Source organism: Hylobates moloch, unplaced genomic scaffold, assembly GCF_009828535.3.
Source record: "Hylobates moloch isolate HMO894 unplaced genomic scaffold, HMol_V3 SCAFFOLD_18, whole genome shotgun sequence".
NCBI classification, from domain to species: Eukaryota; Metazoa; Chordata; class Mammalia; order Primates; family Hylobatidae; genus Hylobates; species Hylobates moloch.
In genome coordinates this window covers 1384230-1412029 of record NW_026652293.1, presented here as the reverse complement: position 1 = coordinate 1412029, position 27800 = coordinate 1384230, and the positions used below count along the sequence as shown (strand labels likewise).

Genomic DNA, 27800 nt, shown 5'->3' with positions numbered 1-27800 from the left:
TTCTTGCAGTTTCAAATATATCTAATGATATGATAACATCTGTTAACTTTCTACTTATCACTGATTGAATAAATATTATGTAATAACACTATGAATTCTTGTTAGGGATATGGAACAACTGTAACTATCATACCTGCTGTTAGAAGTATAAATTGAAATAACCACTTCAGAAAACTTTTTTGTTTTTTTTTTTGAGATGGAGTCTCGCTCTGTTGCCCAGGCGGGAGTGCAGTGGTGCAATCTCGGCTCACTGCAAGCTCCGCCTCCCGGGTTCACGCCATTCTCCTGCCTCAGCCTCTCCGAGTAGCTGGGACTACAGGCACCCGCCACCACACCCGGCTAATTTTTTTTTTTTTGTATTTTTAGTAGAGATGGGGTTTCGTCATGGTCTCGATCTCCTGACCTCGTGATCCGCCCGCCTCGGCCTCCCAAAGTGCTGGGATTACAAGCGTGAGCCACCGCGCCCGGCCAGAAAACTTTTTAGTAGTAGCTATAAAAGCCAAACATATGCCTACATGTGACCCAAAAATTCTATTTCTAGATATATATCTATGAGAGATGAGTATAAATGTGGTATAAGAATGTTCATAGTAGCTTTATTCATATAGCCAAAATCTGGAAACAAATCAAGTGACAACAGAAGAGAAGAGATAAATTGTCTATAGACACACAATGGAATACTACACAACAATAACAAAGAACTTCTGCTACATTCAAAACATGGATGAATCTCATAGGAATAACACCAATTTAAAGAAGGTAACACAAGAATGCATACTGTATGATTCCATTTACATGAAGTTCAAGAAAAGACAAAAATCTATGATGATGTAAGTCAGAATAATGGTTATACCTGATAGAAATGGCATAATGACTAAAAAGGGGTATGGGAAACATCTTGGGGTACTGGAAATGTTATACAGGGTATCTATAAGGCTGGGGAACAGGATAAATATGTGCTAGTTACATTTTCAAATAATATGCTCAATATCTTTTTCTTCAACCTCAATATATTTTTCCAAGTAAAATACTTCTAAATTTAAAGCAATGGCCCCAATTGTGAATATTTTTAAAAATACAATAAACACACTGTTTTCTTTATGCTTCCAGGTTTTTCGGACACTCTGAATTGTATTTATTGTATACATGAAAACATAATAGGCATAGTATTAAAAATTAAAAATACTGTTTAAAAATAAGTTTATCCTATATTTTCCAACTACACAGATATTCTATTTCTAAATCATGGTGGCAGTTACATGTGTGTAGGTGTATGCATGTAAATAAATTCATAAAGCTGTGCATTATATGTTATACTGCAATATATGTGCGCACACACACATACAATAATGAACAAAATATTTCTTAACATTTAATATGAGAAGTTATCTTTTATGAATAGGGTAAGGTAAAATCATATTCTTCTTCATTGTTGTTATATTGTTTACATTACAAACTTTACAAAATAATCCATCACTTAAGAGATTCTGCGTTTTTTTGTTTGTTTGTTTGTTTTTTTGAGACAGGGTCTCGATCTGTCACCCAGGCTGGAGTGCAGTGATGTGATCACTGCTCACTGCAGCCTCAAACTCCTGGGCTCAAGCGTCTCACTCTGTCACCCAGGCTGGAGTGCAGTGGCACGATCATAGCTCACTGCAGCCTCAAACTCCTGGACTCAAGCAGTCCTCCTGACAGCCTCCCAAAGTGATGGGATTACAGGCGTGAGCCACTATGCCCAGCCTACACTTTATTTTTTAATTAACAGCACTGATAACTATATTCACTGATTTGTGAAGCCTCTCACTAGGATTCTTAGAGACTAAGCGCCATCAATGACCAACATACAGAATTCCTAAAATATCTCATGCTACCTTAAAAAGAAATTTGTCTATAAACTCACATTGCTGAACAACAGCTGTTTTCCATCGGTTGCGCAAGCAATGACAATGTAAAAAGTGCTAAGAGTAGTTTGGGTTTGTGTGTAAAATGGAATTAGGTCCTAGGCTGAATAATTATAAACATATTTTAACAAATGAATGTCTAGTGAGATATCCTAAAGTTGTGCTGGACATATGAGACATCTAGTATGCCTGGCTCCAGACTACAAAGTGCCAGCTACACTTTCCCATTAATACGGCAACCAAAAACTTTCTTTCACTTTTTCAAAGGGTCCACTAGAGGGCAGTACTAACTCCAGTGAGAACCCTGGCATTCTTATGTAGCTTCCAGAACTCCCTTGGGAACAGGAACCACATTCTTTTAATCTTAGAATCCCTAATGTTGAACAGAGTGCCTGATGTGTACAGTAGGTGTTCAGGAGTCATGATGGACCAAGGCTATGATAGAGGGTGCCATGGAGGCACAAAGGAGGGTGAGATCTATCTAACAAGGGAACTGAAGGGAGAGGGAAATCTTCACAGGTGATGTAAGAAAATTGCCTTAATAGAGGATTTGGTGCTAGGTCAGCTGAGGGGTCCGTTGGGGTAGGAGGTGGGTGGTAGAGGATGTGCTACATCAAAGACAAGAGAATAAATCAAGAAAGAGGAGAAAACAGGAACCAGGAAACACGATTTAAAACATGAGAGAAGGAAGGGAAATTCCCAGGATGATGATGAAAGGAACAGGCAGGATGAAAATTTTGCGCCAGGCCTAGACAGCAGCCAGTCCAGACTGGAATAGGAGGACAGAAGGCTCTCAGAGAAGTATCTCCAAGGAAAAGAAAAAGTTTAAAAACGGATTTGAGAGATAACCTTGTTTGCCATATTGAGATGAATTTTACAGTTCTGTTAGACACAACAGAAAACAACGCAAACAGAAAAATAGGCCAGGTGTGGTGACCCATACCTGTAATCCCAGCACTTTGGGAGGCAGAGGCAGGTAAATCACCTGAGGCCAGGAGTTTGAGACCAGCCTGGCTAACATGGTGAAACCCTGTCTCTACTAAAAATACAAAAAATTAGCCAGGCATGGTGGCGGGCGCCTGTAATCGCAGCTACTAGGGAGGTTGAGGCGGGAGGATGGCTTGAACCTGAAAGGCAGAGGTTGCAGTGAGCCGAGATCATGCCACTGCACTCCAGCCAGAGTCACAGAGCAAGACTGTCTCAAAGGAAAAAAAAAATAATAATAAAGCAATTATTGTTCCAAAAGGGGTAGAAAGCTATTCAAGAAAGAATATACTCATAGTAATAATTATCTGACTCAGGAACAAAATAATAATAATTACCTGACTCAGATTGAAGAACACTTACATAGTCATAACAATATAAATATGAAATACTGATTTTTTTTATAAGAATGAAAGATTAAAAGTGAAGCTACTGAGTATAGATTATTCATTTGAGAAACTTAGTTATAAAAGGAAGAAGGGTACAAGGAAGAAAAACACAATGGCATGAAAGCTTTCCCTACCTGTTCCATGGACAGCAGCCCATTCCTACAGTAGTATGGGCTGACATACATCCTCAATCAATCTTATGCAATTTCAGCAACCCTGGGAGGCAAGTGGGTTTCATCAGCCTCCTTTTGTAGATAAAGAAACAGAAGCTGAGAAATGTATCTAGACGTGAGTAAGAACTCACATCTCCCTCCTAGAATCCAAAGCACACACTCTTCTACATTCTATAACTTTCCAAAATATTGCTTTGTCAGGAATTATACTGTCCTCATAAGAATATAAGTTAACTAATGGTAAAAAGTTAGCTTCAACATAATGAAAATCTTTTGAAATAAAAATAATTGTGCCTGGTAAAGAATAAAAACATTAAAACTCTAGAACAATTATAGAATTAAATGTTTTAACTATTAACTTTATGGTACCTTTTTTTTCTTTTTAGTTAAATGAATTAAGTCCTTTGCATTTAAAACTAGCACCAATAATTAATAAAACCATTTTTTTAAAGACGAAGGAAAACAAACACAACTAAAAATGGTCACTGAATATACGAATATATTGTCTGTAAATGCATGAAAAGGGCATTTTCCAACAATATCTGCTTAGGAAATTTCAAAATATATATACTTTTCACTCCCTCACCCAAGATTATTCTAAATGAATTTTTTCACATTTTGCAACTAGTAAGATCATTCAATACTCCTAACATACAAGTATGTGACTTAAGACTGTCTCACATGCAGAGATGGCTGGTCCATGCCATGCAGGAGATGGGATGGGCTTTCTCGAGGACCATTCTCAATGCCTTCTCTCTAGAACCTCATGACACCACTACTTACCCTTCTCACCACCAACAATGGTGTTAAAGGAGCCAAACTATTCCATATAAAATCCTACTTAAATGTCATATAGTGGAACTAATATGCATCTGAAATATGATTTTCCTAATTTTTTCATCATAAATGTATAGTATTTCAGCTACATTATAGATTAAGGTTTAATAAGCCTGTAAAAGGTTGCCTAGAAATATATTTATTTATTTATTTATACATTTTTTCCCAGTGGGAAATGTATTTCAAATTCCAAAACTCAGACTTACATGAATTTTTAAAACATAACTATTTGTGAGTGACTACCTGTAAAAATTGTGACAGTGGCTTAAGCAAGACAGCATTATTAGGAAAGAAGAGGAACTGCCTCTGAGTCCTCTGCCTGTAGGGTCAGCAAAAGAACTGGAAGTATCATTAAGTTTACCATACAGAAACTTAAAATAGCTCCTTGCCGTCGCTACATGTTTAGTGAAGGACAGGGAAAAAAGGGAGACTCTTCAGTTAATTTCAAAGAACTTTAAAAAAAGACAATATGGAAGCAATTATTCATTACAATAGGATTATAAAAGGTTGTAACTGTCAAATGAGACCACATCTTATTGGTAAACAGCTCATCAGTAGATTGCTATAAGGGTATTTTTAAAAAGAGTTTGCTCTTAAAAATGTGGAAGTTAGGCACCCTTGAGAACACCGCCTTCCCTAGTCACTTGCTTTCTAAAACACAGGGAAATGAAAAAGTGGAAATGAAAGATTGAGTAATCAACCTAGTTTTGCTTTCAGGTCACTGTACTGACTAAACTAGGAAACATGAACTTCCAAAGCCTGTCCAAATTCAGAAATTCAGCAAAAAAAAAAAAAAAAAAAAAAAAAAAAAAAAAAGCACTAAGTGAGTACTTCCTTTCTATTTCCAATGTATTTTATGAATATAAACAAGCAAACACGCACAGCATCGGATGTGGCTTCTACTGGTAATTAAGCCATTAGAACCAAGAATTGGAAAGCAGCATCCCTGGTGAAAATGAAACCAAAAACACAGCAGTGATTTATGATTTTCTGAAAGATAACCCTTTGCTACAATTTATAGAGATGTGTTGAACCCATCTGCTCAGCAGATGAACTCCTCTGCAGCACACCCTCCCACCTACGCCTCATCACCTCCTTCAGTGCCATGTTGCACCTCTCTTAGGGCACACTTTCAAACTCCTCACCCTCGCTGGTATTATCTGGCCTCAGCCAAGTTTTTGACATTGTCTTGCAATGCTCCTTCCCTCTATGACTCACTCCACTACAGCCTCTGTGGTCTTTTGTTCCATGAATACTCAAGCTCATTCTTGGTTTAAGAACTTTATTCTAGCTCTTCCCTCTGCTTGACAGCTCTTTTTCTTGATCATCACCAGATAAATTCCTTCCTGTTACTACCTCAGAAAAGTGTTTCCCCATCACCTAAACACACCGCCCTAAAGCAGTGATGTCACTTATTTATTTTTATATTTATTACTTTTCTTCTCCCACTAAAATATAAACTCTACAGAGTAAGAACTTTGGCCGGGCGCGGTGGCTCACGCTTGTAATCCCAGCACTTTGGGAGGCCGAGGCGGGCGGATCACGAGGTCAGGAGATCGAGACCACAGTGAAACCCCGTCTCTACTAAAAATACAAAAAATTAGCCGGGCGTGGTGGCGGGCGCCTGTAGTCCCAGCTACTCGGAGAGGCTGAGGCAGGAGAATGGCGTGAACCCGGGAGGCGGAGCTTGCAGTGAGCCGAGATTGTGCCACTGCACTCCAGCCTGGGTGACAGAGCGAGACTCTGTCTCAAAAAAAAAAAAAAAAAAAAAAAAAAAAAGAACTTTGTGCTGCTCACTAATATTGTATCTTCCACATTGAGAACAGTTCTGTCACACTGTAGACATTCAATATATACAACTGAATGGGCCGATGAGTAACAGTCACTCACGATGTATTTATTGGCATGCTGCCGTATGCTGGCTACATATAATGTAAATACAATATTAAAAAACTCATGGAGCTTTCAGTTTTGTGAAAGAGCATAAACAAGAAAATAAACACAAATACTTATAAGCTGTAACAAGTGCTATTAAGGAAATAAACAGGTGTCATGATAAACAACTGGGGAGAGTATTTTAATGAGGGTGGTTAGGTAAGATCTCTCTGAGGAGGTAACATTTAAATGAGAAAAGAAAACTGGGAAGATGTCAAACTTGGGCAAGGGGGCATGCATGTGTGACAGTGAGGCACTTTCAAAGAACTGAAAGACTGGCAGCAAACAGGAAAGTGCTTGAAACAAACCTGGAGAGGTAGGTAGGGGCCAGATCACCTAAGGGAATGCTAAAAGTCTAGAGTTTAGGATTTTAAGCAGAGGACTGAAAACTGATTTGCATTTTTAAAAGTATCCTAGGCTTCTTAGTCAAGTTGATTTCAGTAGTTCATAAAACTCCCTACCTTTGTCCAAAAGCATCAGTGAATATAGAAAATTAAAATGACATATCCTAAAGCATAGACAAAATAAACATTTCAATGAACCAGAAAAAAGGAGAAGAGAAAAAGCTGCAAGTCAGGCTAAAGCTGCAGGCCTACTGGTAGGCAGAAGTAGCCAGGAATTGGCCTCCTGCAAGATAAAAGGTGTTCAAAGTGCTCCAGAGGAACAGGAAACAAAGAGACAGCTTTACTGTTTGAAACCGAGGGCTGAGACAGAGTTTACCCACCCTGAAAAGGAGGCTGAAAAAAACTGCCACTAACCAGCCCGGCGTGGTGGCTCACACCTGTAATCCCAGCACTTAAGGAGGCTGAGATGGGTGGATCACGTGAGGTCAGGAGTTGAGACTAGCCTGGCCAACATGGTGAAACCCCATCTCTATTAAAAATACAAAATCTATCCCGGCGTGGTGGTGGGCACCTGTAATTCCAGCTACTCGGGAGGATGAGGCAGGAGAATCACTTGAACCCAGGAGGTAGAGGTTGCAGTGAGCAACCATTACATTCCAGCCTGGGCAACAGAGTGAAATATTGTCTCAAAAAAAAAAAAAAACAACAACAACAACAACTCAAAAGACCAAACTGCTCCTAACCACTGCCAGGAAGCAAAGCTTACTTAAAGCTAAACCAGAAATGATGGGAAGCAGATAATGCCTCTAAGCCTGGGCCTGGACCGTCTCAAAAAAGAAAAAAACACAAAAAACTAAAAGCAGGACTACCATTCGATCCAGCAATCCCACTACTAGCTATCTACCCAAAGGAAAATAAATCATTATATGAAAAAGAGACATGCACACACATGTTTATAACACCACAATTTGCAACTGCAAAAATATGGAACCAGCCCAAATGCCCATCAATCAACTAGTGGATAAAGAAAATGTGAATCCTACTCAGTCATAAAAAAGAACAAAATAATAGCATTCGCAGCAACCTGAATGGAGTTGTAGTCCATCATTCTAAGTGAAGTAACCTAGGAACAGAAAACCAAGCATTGTATGTTCTCATTTATAAGTGGGAGCTAAGCTATGAGGATGCAAAGGCATAAGAATGATATAATAGACTTTAGGGACTCTTTGGGGTAAGGTTGTGGGGCTGAGGGAATAAAAGACTACATTTTGGGTACAGTGTACACTACTTGGGTGAGGAGTGCACTACAACCTCAGAAATCACCACTAAATAACTTATCCATGTAACCAAAAACCACCTGTGACCCAAAAACTATTGAAATAAAATTTAAAAAATATACAGACTAGATCTAGCAGAATAAAGAATTTCAGAACTTCAGCTACTCAAGAGACTAAGGCAGGAGGATCCCTTGAGCCTCCCAGGAGCTGGAGGCTGCAGTGAGCTATGATCACTACACTGCACTCCAGCCTGGGTGACAGAGTGAGACCCTGTCTCAAAACAAACAAACAATGACAATAAAATGGAGGAGGAATAAAAAAATAATAATAATGAAGAAAGCCTAACTGACTTTGGGACAGCATAAACTGGCCAAATATTTGAATTTTGGGTGTTGTAGACGGAGAAGGGATGGGTAAAGGAAAAGAAAATCTATTTAACAAAATAGTAGGTGAAAACTTCTCAAATCTTGCAAGAGATATACAGATACAGGAAGCTCAAAATTCTGCAAATAGATTGAATCCCAAAAGGTCTTCACCAAGGCACATTATACTCAAACTATCAAAGGGCAAAGAAAGAGATAAAATTCTAAAAACAGGAGAAAGGCCTAAAGTTACATAGAAGGGAAGCTTCCTTCAGACTAACAGTGTATCTCTCAGCAGGATCATTACAGACCAGGAGAGAATGCAATGATATATTTAAAGTGCTGAAAGAAAAAAACCTGTCAGCCAAGAATATTATTCCCAGAAAAGCTATCCTTCAAAAATGAAGGAGAAATAAAGTCTTTCTCAGACAAGTAAAAACTGAAGGAATTCATTACCACTAGACCAACCCTCCAAAAAATGCTTAAGGAAGTTCTACATCTGGAAGCAAAAAGACAGTATCTGCCATCATGTGAAAACACATAAAAGTATAAAACTCACTGGTAGAACAGACATACAAATGAGAGAGAGAGAAAAAACTCAAATGTTACCACTATAGAAAACCACTAAACCACAATGATAAACAATGAGAGAAAGGAACAAAGGATATATAAAACAACCAGAACTCAACTAACAAAATGACAGGAATAAGCCCTCACATATCAATAATAATAACCTTGAATGTAAATAGATTATCCACTTAAAAGACAAATAATAGCTTAATGGATAAAAAAAGCATGGCCCAACTATATGCTGCCTACAAGAACCTCACTTCACTTGTAAAAACACATACAGACTAAAAGTGAAAGAATGGAAGAAGATATTCCACACAAATGGAAACCAAAAGTGAGCAGGAGTAGCTATACTTATATCAGATCAAAGAGATTTTAAGTCAAGAACAGTAAAAAAAGACAAAGAAGGCCATTACATAATGATAAAGGGATCAATTCAGAAAGAGGATATAATAATTCTAAATATATATGTGCCCAACACTACAGCATCCAGGTTAAAGCAAATATTATCAATCTAAAGAGAGAGATACCAACACTATAGTAGTTGAGGACTTCAACAGCCCACTGTCAACAGAAAAGATTAATGAAATTGATAAATGGCTAGCTAGACTAACCAAAATTGGAAACAAAAAAAGGAGGCATTATAACTGATACCACAGAAATACAAATGGTCATCAGAGACTATTAAAACAGAACAACTATATACTAACAAACTGAAAAACCTAAAGGAAATGAATAAATTCCTGGACATATACAACCTATGTTGATTGAACCAGGAAAAAAAAAAAAAAACAGAAAATCTGAATAGACCAATAACACATAACAAGATTGAATCAGTAATAAAAAGGCTCCCAAAAGAGAAAAGCCACAGACCAGATGGCTTTCCTGCTAAATTCTACCAAACTTATAAAGAAGAACTAACATCAATTCTTTTCAAACTATTCCAAAAACCTCAAGAGGGAAGAATTGTTCCTAACTCATTCTGTGAGAACAGCATTACCCTAATACTAAAACCAGACAAGGACACTACAAAAAAAGAAAACTACAGGCCAATATCCCTGATGAACAGACACAAAAATCCTTAACAAAATACTAGCAAACCGAACTGAACACATCAAAAGTCCCACTAGATCATAATACACCCTGATCAAGTGGGATTTATCTCAGAGATACGAGAATGGCTCAACATGTGCAAACCAGTAAGTGTGATACATCACATCAACAGAATGAAGCACAAATATCATACTATCGTCTCAATAGATGCAGAAAAAGCATTTGATAAAATTCAACGTTCTGTCATGATAAAAAAAAACTCTCAACAGGCCAGGCGCAGCAGCTCACGCCTGTAATCCCAGCACTTTGGGAGGCCGAGGTGGGCGGATCACCTGAGGTCGGGAGTTTGAGACCAGTCTGGCCAACACGGTGAAACCCCATCTGTACTAAAATACAAAAATTAGCTGGGCGTGGTGGCGCATGACTGTAATCCCAGCTACTCAGGAGGCTGAGGCAGGAGAATCACTTGAATCTGGGAGGCGGAGGTTGCGGTGAGCTGAGATTGTACCATTGGACTCCAGCCTGGGCAACAAGTGCAAAACTCCATCTCAAAAAACAAAAAACAAAAAACCTCTCAACAAAAGAATGTACCTCAACATAATAAAAGCCATATATGACAAACCTGCAGCTAACATAATGAATGAGGAAAAGCTAAAAGCCTTTCAAGAATTGGAACAAGACAAAGATGCCCACTTTCACCACTCCTATTCAACATAGCACTGGAAGTCCTAGCCAGAGCAATCAGGCAAGAGAAACAGAAGGCTTCCAAACTGGAAATGAGGAAGTCAAACTGTCCATCTTTGCAGATGACATGTTCTTATATATAGAAAAACCTAAAGACTCCACCAAAAAAAAAAAAAAAAAAAACACCTTAGAACTAACAGACAAATTCAGTAAAGTTGCAGGATACAAAACAAACACAAAAATCAGTAGCGTTTCTATACACCAATAATGAACTAGCTCAAGAAGAAATCAAGAAGTCAATCCCATTTATAATAGCTATTAAAAAATAATAAAATATCTGGAAATAAATTTAACCAAGGAAGCAAACGACCTCTATAAGGAAAACTACAGTACACTATTAAAAGCAACTGAAGAGAATATGATATAGTTTGGCTGTGTCCCCACCCAAATCTCATCTTGAATTGTAGCTCCCATAATTCCCACATGTTACAGGAGGGACCCGGTGGGAGATAATTGAATCATGCGAGCGGTTTCCTCCCAACTGCTCTTGTAACAGTGAATAAAGTCTCATGAGATCCATTGGTTTTATAAGGGAAAACCCCTTTCACTTGGCTCTCTGATTCTCTCTTGCCACCGCCATTTAAGAAGTGCCTTTTTTCTTCTGCTATGACTGTGAGGCCTCCTCAGGCATGTGGAACTGTGAATCCATTAAACCTCTTTTACTTCATAAATTACCCAATGTCAGGTATGCCTTTGTCAGCAGCATGAAAACAGACTAGTACAGGATACAGATAGAAAGACATCCCTTGTGCACAAATCAGAAGAATTAACATTATAGAATAACCATACTACCCAAAGCAATCTACAAATACAATGTAATTCCTACCAAAATACCAATAACATTCCTCACAGAAATAGAGAAAGCAATCCTAGGCCAGGCACAGTGGCTCACATCTGTAACCCTAGCACTTTGGGAGGCCAAGGCGGGTGGATCACTTGAGGTCAGGAGTTCAAGACCAGCCTACCTGGTGAAACTCTTGTTTCTACCAAAAAACAAAAATAAATAAATAAATAAATATTAGCTGGGTGTGGTGGTGTGCACCTGTAATCCCAGCTACTCGGGAGGCTGAGGCACAAGAATCACTTGAACCCGGGAGGCCAAGGTTGCAGCGAGCCGAGACTGCACCACTGCACTCAAGCCTGAGTGACAGAGTGAGACCTTGTCTCAAAAAAAGAAAGAAAGAAAGAAATCCTAAAATTAGTACAAAACCACAAAAGAGTCTGAATAGCCAAAGCAATACTGAACCAAAATAATAAAGCTGGAGGCATCATACTACCTCACTTCAAAATATACTACGAAGCTACAGTAACCAAAATAACATGATATTGGTATTTAAAAAGACATGGACCAATGTAACAGAATAGAGGCATGGAAATCTAGGTATTTATAGCCACTGATTTTCAACAAAAGCACCAAGAACACACAATGGGGAAAGGACACCCTCTTCAATAGATGGTGCTGGGAAAATTGGATATCCATATGCACAAGAATAAAACTAGACTCCTATCATTCATCATAGAAAAATCAGCTCAAGATGGATTAATGACTTAAACATAATACCCAAAACTATAAAACTACTGTAGGGAAACATAGGAAAAACACTCTAGGACATCCAGGCGAAGATTTTATGGCTAGGACCTCAAAAGCACAGGGAACAAAAACAGACAAATGGGATTACATCAAGCGAAAAACTTCTGCACAGCAAAGGAAACAATCAACAGAGTAATGAGATACCTGTTGAATGGGAGAAAATATATGCAAACTATTCATCCGATGAGGGACTAGTATCCAATATATACAAGAAGCTTAAATAACTCAACAGCAAAAAAAAAAAAATCCTGTTAAAAAGAAGGTAAAGGATCTGAATAGACATTTCTCAAAAGAAGACATGCAAATGGCCAAAAGATATGTGAAAAGATGCTCAACATAACTAAGTATCAGGGAAATGCAAATCAAAACCACAATGAGTTATCAACTTACCCCAGTTAAGATATGACTACTATCAAAAAGATAAAAAATAACAAATGCTGGTGAGGATGTGAAGAAAAGGGAACTTTCAGACACTGTTGGTTAGAATGTAAATTAGTATAGCTACAATGGAAAACAATATGGAGGTTCCTCAAAAAAACTAAAAATGGAATTACCATATGCTCCACCATTCCCGCCACTGGGTATTCATCCAAAGGAAACAAAATCAGTATATCTAGGCAATATCCACATCTCCGTTTTTATTACAGCACTATTCACAATAGCCTAGATACGGAATCAACCTAAGTATCTATCAACAGATGAATGAAGAAAGAAAAGTGGTGTATATACACAATGGAATACTATTCCATCATAAAAAAGAAAATCCTGTCATTTGCAGCACCAAGGATGGAACTGGCATTAGGTTAAGTGAAATAAGCCAGAGACAGAAAGACAACAACAAAAAAAATCCCATGTTCTCACTCACATGTGAGAACTGAAAAAATTGATCTCATGGAGGTAGACAGTAGAATGATAGTTACCAGAGGCTGGGAAGCGTATGTGCGGGGCGGGGAAGGCGGTATGGAGGGGATGCAGAGAAGTTAGTTGGGGGTGAGGCAGGGGTTTAAGAAAAATTATTTGGGTAGAGGTATACAGTTAGATAGAAGAATAAGACCCAGTGCTTGATAGCACAGTAAGGTGACAATGATTAAAAATAATATATCGTATATTTCAAAATAGCTAGAAGAGAAGATCTGAAATGTTCCCAGCACAAAGAAACAATAAATATTTAAGGTAATGGATATCCTAAATACCTGATTTGATCATTACACATTGTATGTATGTATCAAAATATCACATGTACCCCATAAATATGTACAAATATTATGTACCAATTTAAAAAAAATTTAAGGAAAGTGAGATAAGTATCTGCAAATCATATATCTGATAAGGGACTAGTGTCCAGAATACATAAAGAACCAGTATAACTCAACAATAAAAAGACAAATACCTCCCTCAAAAAACAGTCAAAGGATCTGAATAGATATTTCTCCGAAGATATACAGATGGCCAATAAGCACATGAAACAATGCTCAACATTGCTAGCCATTACAGAAATTCAATTCAAAATCGCAATAAGATACCACTTTATACCTACTAGGTTGATAAAAGAGCAGACAACAACAAGAGTTGGTGAGGGCATAGAGAACTGGAACCCTTACACACTGAGGCAGGAATGTAAATGGTGCAGGCACTTTAGAAAACAGTCTGGCAGTTCCTCAAAAGCTACATAAAGAGGTGCCACACGACCCAGCAGTTCCATTTGTGGGTATACGTACTCCGGAGAACTGGAAACATATCCGTACAGTAACTTGTACATGAATGTTCACTGCAGCATCATTCGTAGTAGCCAAAATGAGTAAAATGTCATTGAGTAAAATGTCTGTATACTCTAGTGTGTGTTAGTTAACAAGTGACAAGAAGTTTTTTAAAAAGTCTGTATACTCATGAATATATAAATATATAAAATATATAGTAAATGTCCATACAATGGAATATTATTTTGCAATAAAAAGAAATGAAGTACTGATACATACTACAACATAAATGAACTTTGAAAACATTATGCTAATTGAAAGAAGCTGATCACAAGGGACCACATACCACATGATTCAATTTATATGAAATGTCCAGAATAGTCAAGTCTATAGAGCTAGAAAGTATATTAGTGGCTGCCTAGGACCAGGGAAGTGAGATGAGAGACTAGAAATAATGGCTAAGGAGTGTTGGGTTTCTTTTCAGAATACTAAACCATTTTTAAAATTGATTATCATGATGTTGCATAACTCTGTGAATAAAGCCACTGGGTTGTACACCTTAAATGGGTGAACTGTATGGTACATGAATTATATCTTGATAAAGCCATTTATAAAAACAGTGTCAAAGATAATGATGTAATAGATTCAATATAATGAATGAAAGTAAATAAAACAAATTTCAAAAGCCTGCAATCTCAGCACTTTGGGAGGCCAAGGCAGGAGGATCACTTGAGGCCAGGAGTTAGAGACCAGCCTAGGCAATATTGCAAGATCCCATCTCTACCAGAAAAAAAAAAAAAAAATTCAAGACCGAGGATGAAAGAAAAACTAAGGGAGTTTACCACTCACAGACTTTTAAAGTATCTAAAGAGGCACTTCAGCAAAAATAAAAGTGAACCCAGAAAAAAAGGTATAAAATTCAAGAAACAATACTTACAAAATTTGGGAATTTTGATTCATAAATGTAATTAATCATTGAGTACAAAAAAAGTAGTAACCGTAAACTGTGTTTTTTTTTTTTTTTGAGATGGAGTCTTGCTCTGTCTTCTAGGCTGGAGTGCAGTGGCGCGATCTCAGCTCACTGACAGCTCCGCTTCCCGGGTTCACATCATTCTCCTGCCTCAGCCTCCTGAGTAGCTGGGACTACAGGCGCCCGCCACTGCGCCCGGCTAATTTTTTGTATTTTTAGTAGAGACAGGGTTTCACCATGGTCTCGACCTCCTGACCTCGTGATCCGCCCGCCTCGGCCTCCCAAAGTGCTGGGATTACAGGCGTGAGCCACTGCGCCCGGCCCGTAAATTGTGTTTTTAAACAATAAGGAAAACTGAGGAAGGGATATGCTTAGTCAGTGTGTAAAGTGTGCTGAGGTCCTTGTCTTGCTTATGGGGATACTTAAAATACCAAACTTCGTTAGGTAATTTTAGAATTATAGTGTGTTAAAATTTTAGGCCGGGCATGATAGCTCATGCCTATAATCCCAGTACTTCAGGAAGCCAAGGCAGGAGGATCACTTGAATCCAAGAGTTTGAGACCAGCCTGGGCAACATAGTGAGGCCCCATATCTACAAAAAAATTAAAAATTAGCTGGGGGCCAGGTGTGGTGGCTCACGTCTGTAATCCCAGCACTTTGGGAGGCCGAGGCGGGTAGATCATCTGAGGTCAGGAGTTCAAGACCAGCCTGACCAACATGGTGAAACCCTGTATCTACTTAAAACATAAAATTAGCTGGGTGTGGTGGCACATGGCTATAATCCCAGCTACTTGAGAGGCTGAGGCAGGAGAATCGCTTGAACCCAGGAGGTGGAGGGTGCAGTGAGCTGAGATCGCGCCATTGCACTCCAGCCTGGGCAACAAGAGAGAAGCTCAGTCTCAAAAAAAATAATAAAAAATAATAATAATAAATAAAATAAATTAGCTGGGCATGGTGGCTTGCACCTATAGTCCCAGCTACTTGAGAGGCTGAAGTGGGAGGATTGCTTGAGCCTGGGAGGTCAAGACTGCAGTGAGGCTGTAATTGCACTACTGTACTACAGCCTGGGTGACAGAGCGAGACTCTGTCTCAATAAATTAAAATTAAAATTAAATAAAATTTATAGGAAACACAAATGGAACAGAAACACAGTATATAGTTTCCAAACTGAGAAAGAGAAAAATAAGAGGAAAAAGAAAATTCACTCAACACAATGGAAGGCAATAAAAGGAAAATAGTAAAACAAAACAAAACAGCAACAAAAAAACCAACAACAACAAAAACTTCTATATAGTATTTGGAAATTAAAAAATAGAGCTGAACTATGAAAGTTCTACATGTCAATGCTTGTGGTATGTAGCTAAATCAGGACTTAGAGATAAATGTGTAGCCTTAAATGAATTTATTAAAAAATAAGACAAAAAAAAGAATTAAGTGCTCAATTCAAGAAGCTAAAAGTAACGGGAACCTCACAAAACCAGGAGGATCATAATAAAGTTTAGAAATCAAGGAATCAGAAAACAAACAAACAAAAAATTAGAGAAGGCAACAAAACTAAAAGCTGACTCTCTGAAAAGACTAATTAAAAAAACCAAAAAAACAAAAAACCTAGGCTGGTACAGTAGCTCATGCCTGTAATCCTAGCACTTTGGGAGGCCAAGGCAGGAGAAGCACTTGAGCCCAGGAGATCCAGACCAGCCTGGGTAACATAGTGGGACCCCATCGCTACGAAAAAAATTTTTTTAACTAGCCAGGCATGGTGACACATGCCTGAAGTCCCAGCTACTCAGGAGGTTGAGGCTAGAAGATCACTTGAGCCTGAGATAGAGGTGGCAATGAGCCATGATCATACCACTGCACTTCAGCCTGGGTGGCTTCAGCCTGCCTCAAAAAAAAAAAAAAAAAAGGAACCTAGAACAAGACGTTAAGAAAAAAAGGAACAATCTAAGTTAGTCCCCCTGTAGAGGAATGGATAGTGGTATATTCATAAACTAGAATACTACATACAATAGCTAAATGAATAGAGAGCTCTGTGTGTACGCAACGTTGATGGAGAAAAAAGTTACAAAATGATATGATCAGTATGATACAATTTATATAAAAACTTAAATCCCATACATTGTTTATGGATATGTATCTATAAATTAAGTATAAAAACATGAATAGCAAGGATTTACACAGCTTGAGGATCCTGGTTATACTTCTGAGGTAAGAGGGAGTGGAATGGAATAGTGGAAGACACAAAGAAAGTTTCAACTATATCTGAACATTTTAGTTCCTAAAAAGGTCTGAAACAAGTATGATAAAATGTGATTAACACTTAAATATGGGTGGTGGGAATAGAGATGTTCATTATGTTGCATTCTTTATTTTCTATATTTCTTTCAAACGTGAAATATTTCAAGGAATAAAATAATCACTCTGCCCTATGTATGCAGAATGAAATGGAAGAGAGCAAGAGAGAAACAAGAAGACCTTCTAAGAGAGCATTTGTAGAAATCTTGGCTAGAGTGATGGTAACCTAGAATAGAGATGACAATCGCAAGACGAAGAGAAGTCAACGAATGTGAGATTATATTAAGAACAATTTATGGGACTTATTGATGGACTGGGTATGAGGAGCTTGACAGAAGAAGGAATCAGGGTTAACTTCAGCTAAAGCAACATGTAGGTATAGATGCCACTTACTCAAACAGGGAAAGCTGGCAAAGGAACCAGTTAGGAGGCATGAAAGAATCCTGTTTTATGTTCATCTTTTATTTCTCCTACTCAGACATAAGCTCTTTATGGGGAGAATGTCTGCTTTATCTTTGTATCCCCCAAAGTTCATAATGTAACTAAGTTGAATCAACATTATACACACTGCCTAAATATTTTTGAAAAACAGACAACCCTCTTTAAAAGTGTCAGTTTTCAAAGAAATTTTATATCACTTCATATTACAATAAAGGAAAAAAAACTTTCAAGAGGTTCCCACAAAAGTTTTCCTATGCTGCTGATTCAGACTTTTAAGACCCATAGAAATTTATGCTTTCCACTTTCTTACTAAGCCATTTTAATCAGTTTCATATGATTCTACCAGTTCAGTACATTATAAGGTATACAATACTATAATGTATACTATTATAAATGGGATGCAATTTATAATAGGGTTATTATTACACAATATATCCTTATAAACTACTAGTCATGTATTGTTTTGGTTATATAGTTTATACAGCCCCTTATGTGGCTTGGTTATACTACCACCTTGATAAGTAGGCAGGACATTCTGTAATATTTAGTGCAGAGCTGGAATTCACGCCTAAAGCATCAGGCGGCAAATCTAGAATTCGTCATTTTGCTAATAATGAAACTGATGCTTGAAGAAGTCAGGTGACTTGGCCAAAGATATAAAGTTAATAACTGTAAGCTAATTTTGCTCTCCTTAAGGAACTGATGCTATTCTAAGCTTGTTAACATTATGAAAATGCATAATGAAAAAACTCAAAATTTATCCAAAAGATAGATTCTGATTCTTTTGCTTACTTTTGAAATCTGAATCATATGATACAGAAGATTCTTCCACTAATACTACATAATCACAACAGTGAAAGTAAAATCACATTTCAAAGGATCATTTAACTAAGTGTGTTTTCCCTACAATAAAAAGGTAACCAAGTTTCTTTAGAGGGAAATTAACTGTATCTAAAAAGTAATACTTGAGGAGTATATCATAATACCACAAGTTTCAATTACTGTTTTTATGTTATTCAAAACCAAAACAAGTATGTCAACCACTGCATATTGGCAACTACCCCTTTTTAGTGAACCATGAAAACTGATGAGTGTTAGGTCCTAGGTCAATTTTTAATGTCAAACACAGTAAGTGATGTGATTTTAGTCAACTTCAAAGTAGCTTTATGCTTATACTTCCCCCCACTCTCAGTTTATCCCATTAGCTTAGGATATTTGGGAAAGGTGGAGGAACATATTAAAGAGTAGTTCAGAATTCAACAAAGTACTCAAAGCTTTAAGTATAAATATCCCATATAAACAAATTGGGGATTTAACTGTTTTATCCTAACAGTTCAGAAATGTCATTTTAAGTGCGAAAGGGAAATTCCAAAAGGACTCTTAGAAAAACTGTTATAAATTTTTAAATGTGAGAATACCATCATTTGAAAATATACATAATCTACATTTTTAGCAATGCTAGTTCTGCTGCTGGATTTACATAAATTTGTGTCAAGTTTATTTCTCCCTGTTGTATGGGATACATCTAAATGGAAACAAAACTGAGTTCAAAGGCATAATGAGTATACTTATTTCTTCTTAAATTCAATATATTTTTATTTGATTTTAGAAATAATGAGAAACCAATGATGGTTACTGCACCGGGTGTGACACTATGAGAGAATGCTTTAATAGTATAGCTTTGGCTGTAATGCAAAGAATAGATAGCGCAATGACAGAAATAGGAGGGTATTAGAAGTTGGAGATGGGTATGTGTTATAATAGTCTGGGTCAGGCGAGAACTTTATAAAAGCTCAGATTCCGGGGTGACACCCCTGGAATTCTGAGTCAATGGGTGTAAAGCTAGTCCTCTTAATTCTAGGTGAAATGCTAAACATGAATGACTGGTAGGAAGTTAAAGCATCAAAGGGAGAATATCCTTGATGCTGACCCTTTTAGAAGAATATCAGAAACCCATAAAAATTATAAGCAGATGCTTCATTTTTACCACAAATGGATACTGACTCACCTGGATCAGGGTCATATTTTAGGTCCAGTGGATGTACAACAGGGTGGTACTGCTTCTAAACATAACATAAATTAAAACAGATTTAATCACTTAATGCTTCATATAAACATCTCTTTCAGCTAATATGGGAGATATACTATAGAGTCAGTACCATTCTTTTGAGGAAAAAAAATTAAATCCTACTGTCTGTAGGGAAGAGGAGGAGAGAAGGTAAAACCAAACTAAGTCTGAATTATGTCTTTTACAGTACTGCCACCTACTGCATATACTAAGAAGTGGCACCATAAAAAAATATCAGAAAAAGCAATCAAGCAAATTAAAAGCACAGAAACTGAATTTTATATTTAAAGTACAGAGTAGTCTCCAATTATGAATGGACTATGTTTCAAAATTCATTCAGGACAAGTGTTTAGAACTCAAAATGCATATTTCCATGAAAACTCAGTTCTAAAAGGTGGCGAGGCTACATCACCACCACACTAAGCCTATATATCCTGTGACACACTGAAATTATAGTAGCAGAATTACTGGCATGGAATCTACAATTCAGGCAAAAAGAAAGAGGAAATTGCTCTTCCTTATTCTTGCCCAAAGCCAGCAGAAGCCAAAAAGGTTAAAAGAAAGAAAACAAGAAAAAAAAGGTCTTCAGCCTGCTGTGGAGGCCCAGGCAGGAGAATGTCTTGAGCTCAGGAGTCTGAGACCAGTCTAGGCAACAAGGAGGGAAGAAGGGAGGAAAGACGCAGGGCAGGGCATGGCAGGGCAGGGCATGGCAGGGCAGGAAAAAATTTTAAAAAGGTCTTTGGTATCCTCACCTCATCCATTTTGCATTACTTTTTAAACTACCGCAGCAGTACCTCACCTAGGCCAACCATCTTTCTTTTCTGCAATATTGATTACTAGTTTTGGGGGTTTGGGGGTAGTGGGGCAGTAACAAGGAAAACACTGAAAAATACACTTTGAATGTTTATCCTGAAAAAAAATTTCAAGTGGGAGGGGTGGGGGAAGTGATGGAGTGGGGTATTTGAGAACTGCTATTAAAAATTCTTCTCATGAATACTGTTTTTCACAGAATAACTAAAATGTTTTAGATACAATATTAAGCCGGGCATATAATGATCTGAAACAATCCTGAAACCGAGGCAACTAGAAGATTTATATGTGAACACTTATGTACTAATTTCAAAAACTAAAGGCAATAGTATAGCATAATCTAAACACAGTATGTACCTCACTGGAGGGACAATGCTATTCCCAGCAAACCTCCCCTCCCCACCAAGGGAAGATTTGGGTCCAATTTTCTTGCGGATTTCCTATTTTTTATTTATTCTAGTCCTAATAAATCTGAAAAGATGAGGGTGTGATATGGTTGGTCACTGATATCTACAGTAATTATAAGAAGGAAGTCTATGGCTCTGCTTGTCTAAAAAGCTCATGCTGAAGGAGCTGAATTCCTGGTCTTGTCACCCAGATGGTCATGACTTTTGCAGCAAAACAAATTATGCCTAATTCATAAAGCAAATTTCAGTGTTATGAACAGGTAGTAAAACAATCTTCATCATCAATTTAACTAAAGGGCCTTCCGAAATATACAAACATACAAATACATGCCAAAAACAAACAACAAACAGAAAGAAAAGTGTTAAAAGAAAAGCTTCTTTTTCCATCCTGGTCTCAGAATCATAAAGTCATTGCCAGTTTTCCATCGCCAATTTCAATTTTAACCACTCATTATCACTTTCATTTTTTTCATTTTTGAACCAGTGTGTTCAAAACACAGTATAGTATGACTATACTATGTCATAGTACAACTTAGAAGAGTAAAGTCTTACAAGAGACAAACAATACTAATTGAGGCAGGAAAGAAAAAGACAACAAAATGTCACTTATCTCCACGTTGAGCCTTATATTTTAATGTTTTTATTGTGGTAAAATATACAATAACATTTTAAAGGCAAATCATCTTACCAGAATTTCTTGTTTTGCTTTTATGGTTTTGATGACACATTCCAGGATCTTTCTGGGATACTGCTTACGTTTTGTGGCTATATCTACTATGATTTCATCAAACTGATCTTCAAGTACTTTGATGTCAGAATCTATTTGAGAAAAAAAAAAATGTATATATAAAAAGTTCCCTAAAACTCACTGTTTACATTCTGTATGGAAATGTGCTATAAACTAAATTTAGAAAACACAAAATAATGAAGGAAAACAAATATGGCAAGTTAATGAATGTCCCCACTTTGGTGATTAATTTATTTATGCATCAAACAATCAATTATTGAGCATCTATAAGAAGCTAGGCCTAAACAAGAGAAATACAAAGATGAGCACAACATGATTCCTACCTACTCTCTAAGAGTTCAGTTTGCTGAAAGAAACAGACAATTGCAAGGCAACCTGATAAATGCAATAGAGGTATGAACAAAATGCCATCAGGACACAGAACAATGGAAAACTGACTGGGAAATGTAAGACTTTAAAGAAGCAACATTTGAGCTTGAAATAGAAGTGTAAGTCCAATGGATAAAAAGTGGTAGCGGAAAAAAGGAATAGGGAGAAGCATTTTAGGCAGTGGAAACAGTATTTGCAAGATCCTAGTCTGTGGAGACCTGAGAAAAGTTCTAAATGGCTACAGAATAAAGGAAAAATGGATGATAAAATACATAAGAACCAGGCTGTAAAGGGTATTTAATATCAGGGATGCTAAGAAGTTTTGACTTATTATGAACTGACCCAAAGCTATGACAGTACCAGTGAGTGGAGTAACTAGATCTGAAATAGGACTCAACTGGATTGATGGTAGGAAAAACTGAAAGATACAGTGAGTTTAGAGTTTCTTTCATTTAGCTAACTCTACTTTATCACATGCTTTTTCATGTTTTAAAACAGTGATTCTCAAACGTTAAAAGAATCACCTAACGAGTATGTTAGGAGCACAGATTTTTTTTTTTTTAATACTTTAAGTTCTAGGGTACATGTGCACAATGTGCAGGTTTGTTACATATGTGTACATGTGCCATGTCGGTGTGCTGCACCCATTAACTTGTCATTTACATTAGGTATATCTCCTAATGCTATCCCTCCCCGCTCCCCCGACTCCACAACAGGTTCCAGTGTGTGATGTTCCCCAACCTGTGTCCAAGTGTTCCCATTGTTCAATTTCCACCTATGAGTGAGAACATGTGGTGTTTGGTTTTCAGGAGTATGGAATTTTGATTCAGTAAGTCTGAGATGGGGCCCAGAAATGAAGCACCCTAGATGAAAGGAATGTAGGTGATCCATCTAACTTTATTTTGAAAATCATTTTAAAGAGTAAAAATACTAAGTAGTTACAAATACTAAAGAGCTAAGTTCTTAGCTTAAATGGTCCTCATATTGCTCTGTTGTGTCAAAGTCTATGCTAGAAATGGACCTATTTATTTTATTGATCAGAAGCTTTATTAGGAAGAAATCTAACATCTGAAACATAATTTTTGAAACATTTTGAGAAATTGCTGATAGGTGTCGGTATATACATATCAGATAAAGATAATCAAGTATATCAGGTATAGTCTTTCATTCATGTCACAAATATTAATTGAATCTCACTAAATTAGTTCTTTTGAGGGTACCCTTTTTTTCCTTTTTCTCTTTCTTTCCTTCCTTCTTTCTTTCCCTTTCCTTCCCATTCATTCTCCCTCCCTTCCTGCCTCCCTTCCTTTCCTTCTTTTCTTTCCTTTCCTCCCTCCTTCTTTCCTAGATAGATAGAGACACACAGATTGATTTTCAATAGCTTTTGGGGTACAAGTGGTATTTGGTTACATGGATAGTACAGTGGTGAAGTCTGAGATTTTAGTGCACTCATCACCCAGTAGTATACATCGTGAAAGTACCCTTCTTTTGAGAGCAAGAAATAACAGTTATTTCTTACTTTGAATAATTATTTATATAAGCAGCCCTCCCTAAATTTTCATTTATCCATTAAAAAAGTTAAATAATTAGCCTGAAGAAAATAATGTACTATTTCACAATTAGTTAAAAAAAAAAAAAAAAAGTCTCCCAGGTAAATCTTTTTTGTAGAGAGGAACATGCTTTCTTAGCACCACCTAGTGATAAAGCTACAGTTAAAATGTATCACAAAATTTGAATAGGAGCCAGGCACAGGCCTGTAATCCCAACACTTTGGGAGGCCAAGGCAGGCAGATCACCTGAGGTTGAAAGTTCGAGACCAGCCTGGCCAACATGGTAAAACCCCATCTCTGTTGAAAATATAAAAATGAGCCAGGCGTGGTGGCAAGCACCTGTGATTCCAGCTACTTGGGAGGCTGAGGCATGAGAACTGCTTGAACCTAGGAAGTGGAGGTTGCAGTGAGCTGAGATCGTGCCACTGCACTCCAGCCTGGGTAAGAGTGAGACTCTGTCTAGAAAGAAAGAAAAGAAAAATTGAACAGGAAAGAATTATTCATTAATTTAACATATTTCATAGGTGCCTACTATGAGCCAAGAGTTGAGAACGAGGTCAGGGGCAGTGGCTCACATCTGTAATACCAGCACTTTAGGAGATTGAGGCTAGGAGTTTGAGACCAGCCAGGGCAACATGATGAAACCCCGTCCTCTACCAAAAATACAAGTTAGCCAGGCATGGTGGTGCATGCCTGTAATCCCAGCAACTCGGGAGGCTGAGGCACAAAAATCACTTTAACCTGGGAGACAGAGGTTGCAGTGAGCTGAGACTGTGTCATTGCACTCCAGCTTGGGTGACAGTGAGACTTCATCTCAAAAAAAAAAAAAAAAAAAATTGTCTTTTTAAGGCGCCTTCTACAAAGATGTAACCTCATCCTTTACATGGTACTTGTATAATTAATAATAACTTCACACTTTTAAGGGTACTTCACTATTCACTCTAGAGATCACTTACAAAAATACAACTTGCTTTGTAAATAATTACAGAAATTCCCTGGGCCTCTTTTCTCATCTGGAGATAGCTCTACAGTATTTTCCAATAAATTATTGACAAAGAAGACTATTGAAGTCATAATCTCAGTTCTTTATTATTCCCCTAGTAAAGAACTTCTTGAAAATAAATGACACTAAATATGGAGATTAAAAAACAGCATTCAAAACAAAATTAGCTACAAAAATAACCCAGAAATTAATAATAGAAGGAAAAAGTCACATACCCATAAAACAATTATCTGAAGCTTCCTGCCATGCTTGCCCATTAATGCTGATATTCTCTTGCACAGCTGATTCAAAAGTCTGCAATAAATTCACAGTAGTCAAGTCACTAAAAATAATTTTAAATACTAAATTCAAACGTTTTAGCAAAATAACACTTCCAGATTTGTGACAGAGGAAATAAAGTAGCAGAATAGTTAATTAGTATATTTATTCTTTTCAATGAAGATTCCACTTCAATCATTGATTCTACCTACATTTTGGGTCTCATAGGCATTATGCTACCCAAGAGAAAATCTGATGCAAAATTTTGGAATATTTTTATAAACAAAAAAAAAAGTACTCCTAGAATGAAAGAAAAAATAAAATCTAACAAATTTAGGCTCAGTTGAATCTCAGGGGTATAAGTACTATATATGCTGCTGAATGTTGATGTTAACAACATCAAATATACATGCTTAAAAATAAAATTAATTTATATTTTATAAAGGGCTGTATTTTTGAGAGATGAACACTTATGTAGCGATGAAATGACATAAGATCTAAGATATGCTTTAAAATAGCAAATATAGGCCAGGTGCAGTGGCTCACGCCTATAATCCCATCACTTTGGGAGGCCAAAGCAAGAGGATTGCTTGAGGCCAGTTCCAGACCAGCCTAGGCAACACAGTGAGACACTCTTCTCTACCAAAAAATTTAAAAATTAGCCAGGCACAGTGGCACATGCCTGTAGTCCCGGCTACTTGAAAGGCTGAGGCTAGAGGGCTACTTGAGCCCAAAGGTTTGAGGTTACAGTGAGCTATGATTGCCATTGTACTCCAGCCTGGGAGACAGAGGGAGAAGCAACTGTAACAAAATTTTGACAACTGTTGAGTTTGGTGGTGGATATATGGGTGTCCACTGTACTAAACTAATTTTTTGTAAGGTTGAAAATGTTCATAATACATTAAAAAATAAAGAACCAAAAAACAAAAACAAACAAAAAATAGACAAATTGGACTTGATCAAAATTTTTTTAAATGATGGACTAAAGGAATTTGGCAGTACACATTTCCTATTACCCAACAATTTCACTTCTAGCAATGTATCCTAAAAGACTACTCTCATAAAAACATAAAGAAAACGTGCTAGAAATGTTCATTTCAGCACTGTTTGAAATTTTTAAAATTGTGGAAAAAAACCTAAAGTCAAAATTAGAAGAGTTAAATAGACAATATTCATACCACGCAGTACCTAAAAAGAATGAAGACAATCTCTACGTAACACTAACAAATAATAGTCAGACATGTTTGATTTCAAAAAAGGCAGGTCAATAACAATTCATCAGCATGACATTATTAATGGAGACAAACAAACATAAACAGAGAGAAAGAGGTAAATCCACAGAAAGGGGGTATAGAAAGTTTACTCTCCCCAAGTACTCTCCAAAATAGTACGTTATGTCCTAGAAGGAAGAGGGATGGGGAAGGGGAACTCAAAGAATTTTGCTTTATGCTACTGTTTGAATTTTTTTATGAGCATTTACTTTGTACCCTTTGTATAATTAAAAATAACATAAACCAAATTACTGATAATTATGAGTTAAAGTACATATTCTACATTTCAAAGATTTCATAAAGTAAAATCCTTATTTTATGTTTTTTTGTTTGTTTTTTGTTTTTTTTGAGATGGAGTTTCACTCTTGTCAACCGAGCTGGAGTGCAACGGCGCAATCCTGGCTCACTGCAACCTCCACCTCCCAGGTTCAAGCGATTCTCCTGCCTCAGTCTCCCGAATAGCTGGGATTACAGGCAAGCGCCATCACACTCGGCTAATTTTTGTATTTTTAGTATAGACAGGGTTTCACCATGTTGGCCAGGCTGGTCTGGAACTCCTGACCTCAGGTGATCCGCCCGCCTCGGCCTCCCAAAGTGCTGGGATTATAGGCGTGAGCCATCACGCTCGGCCTATGTTTTAAAATTATTTTCTAGAATTACTTTCAAGAATTGCTGAGAACATATTGTCTTTGTAATATTCATTGCAGACTGCTACCAATACTGTTTTTAAAGAAAATCTGCTACTTAATATGCAGTTTTAAACAGAGATACAACATAAAGATTCTGCTTTATTTAAAATAAAACACAAGTGAACTCCTGTGGTAGTCTAAGCCCTGGAAACTTTATCTTATAATTCACTTTATCATCCCACTAAATAGAATATAATAGGTTAAGCCAAGTTCCTCTTTTTCTGTAAGACACCTAAATGTTTTAAATACCTTAGCATTTCCTAGAATCAGACAAATTCTAAGATTATACAACCAAAGTCTTCTCCCAAAAAACTACTAAAAATGTCCTGAGCTATATCCCTATTCTTGCCTTGCCTGCAATGAGGCAATGACGTAAGAGTCACTATATACAAAACTACATACAGAGTCACAACCCAGGAAGTGTTTCTTCATTCTTCCACTTAATCTTTCTGAGTAGGCCTCGTCTGTCCTGTAGAGCAGTGGGATACAGTGTCTGCCACCAAGTCCGGTAACTTTGGTTCATCTTTCTTTTTCGTAGGAGGATGGTCTCGATCTCCTGACCTCGTGATCCGCCCGCCTCGGCCTCCCAGAGTGCTGGGATTACAGGCGTGAGCCACCGCGCCCGACCCCTTTTGCCTGTTTTAGAGTGAAAACATTTTCTTTACAAGACTAAAATAAGTTTTAAAAAATTGTGTTGGTTGAAAACTTTACTAAGATCACACATTTGCCCTTATACCGCATTTCCCCAGCCTTTCTTAAATATTTTTGCAAAGCCCTGAAGGTGGTAGTTTTTTGGGAAGACAAGAAATAAAGGGATTGTGTGCTTCCTTATAACAGGCACCAATCTACTTATATGTAGGGGAAAAAATTTCAAAGCTCATAATACCGCACATTTGTGAGTTATGAATGACCACAGTGCAAACAGTAAAAATAAAGGTTAATAGGCCGGGCGAGGTGGCTCACGCCTGTAATCCAGCACTTTGGGAGGCCGAGGCGGGCGGATCACGAGGTCAGGAGATCCAGACCATGCTGGCTAACACGGTGAAACCCTGTCTCTACTAAAA

General features: G+C 37.3%; 1 protein-coding gene across 7 annotated transcripts in view; it reads right to left on the bottom strand.

Annotated features, from left to right (window-relative positions):
- The window catches only part of NSL1 (NSL1 component of MIS12 kinetochore complex), a 51319-nt gene that overhangs the window by 22398 nt on the left and 1121 nt on the right, over positions 1–27800 (bottom strand). For all 7 annotated transcript variants that reach the window (XR_004244972.2, XM_032136217.2, XM_032136216.2 and 4 more), the window contains exons 2-4: positions 24734–24812; positions 21537–21667; positions 19572–19626 (exon numbers count right to left, since the gene is read on the bottom strand). Coding sequence is in view for 6 of the 7 variants with exons in the window: in XM_032136217.2 (XP_031992108.1) it covers positions 19572–19626; positions 21537–21667; positions 24734–24812 (265 nt within the window). In the remaining variant the exon portion in view is untranslated. The remainder of the gene's footprint in view (positions 1–19571; positions 19627–21536; positions 21668–24733; positions 24813–27800) is intronic.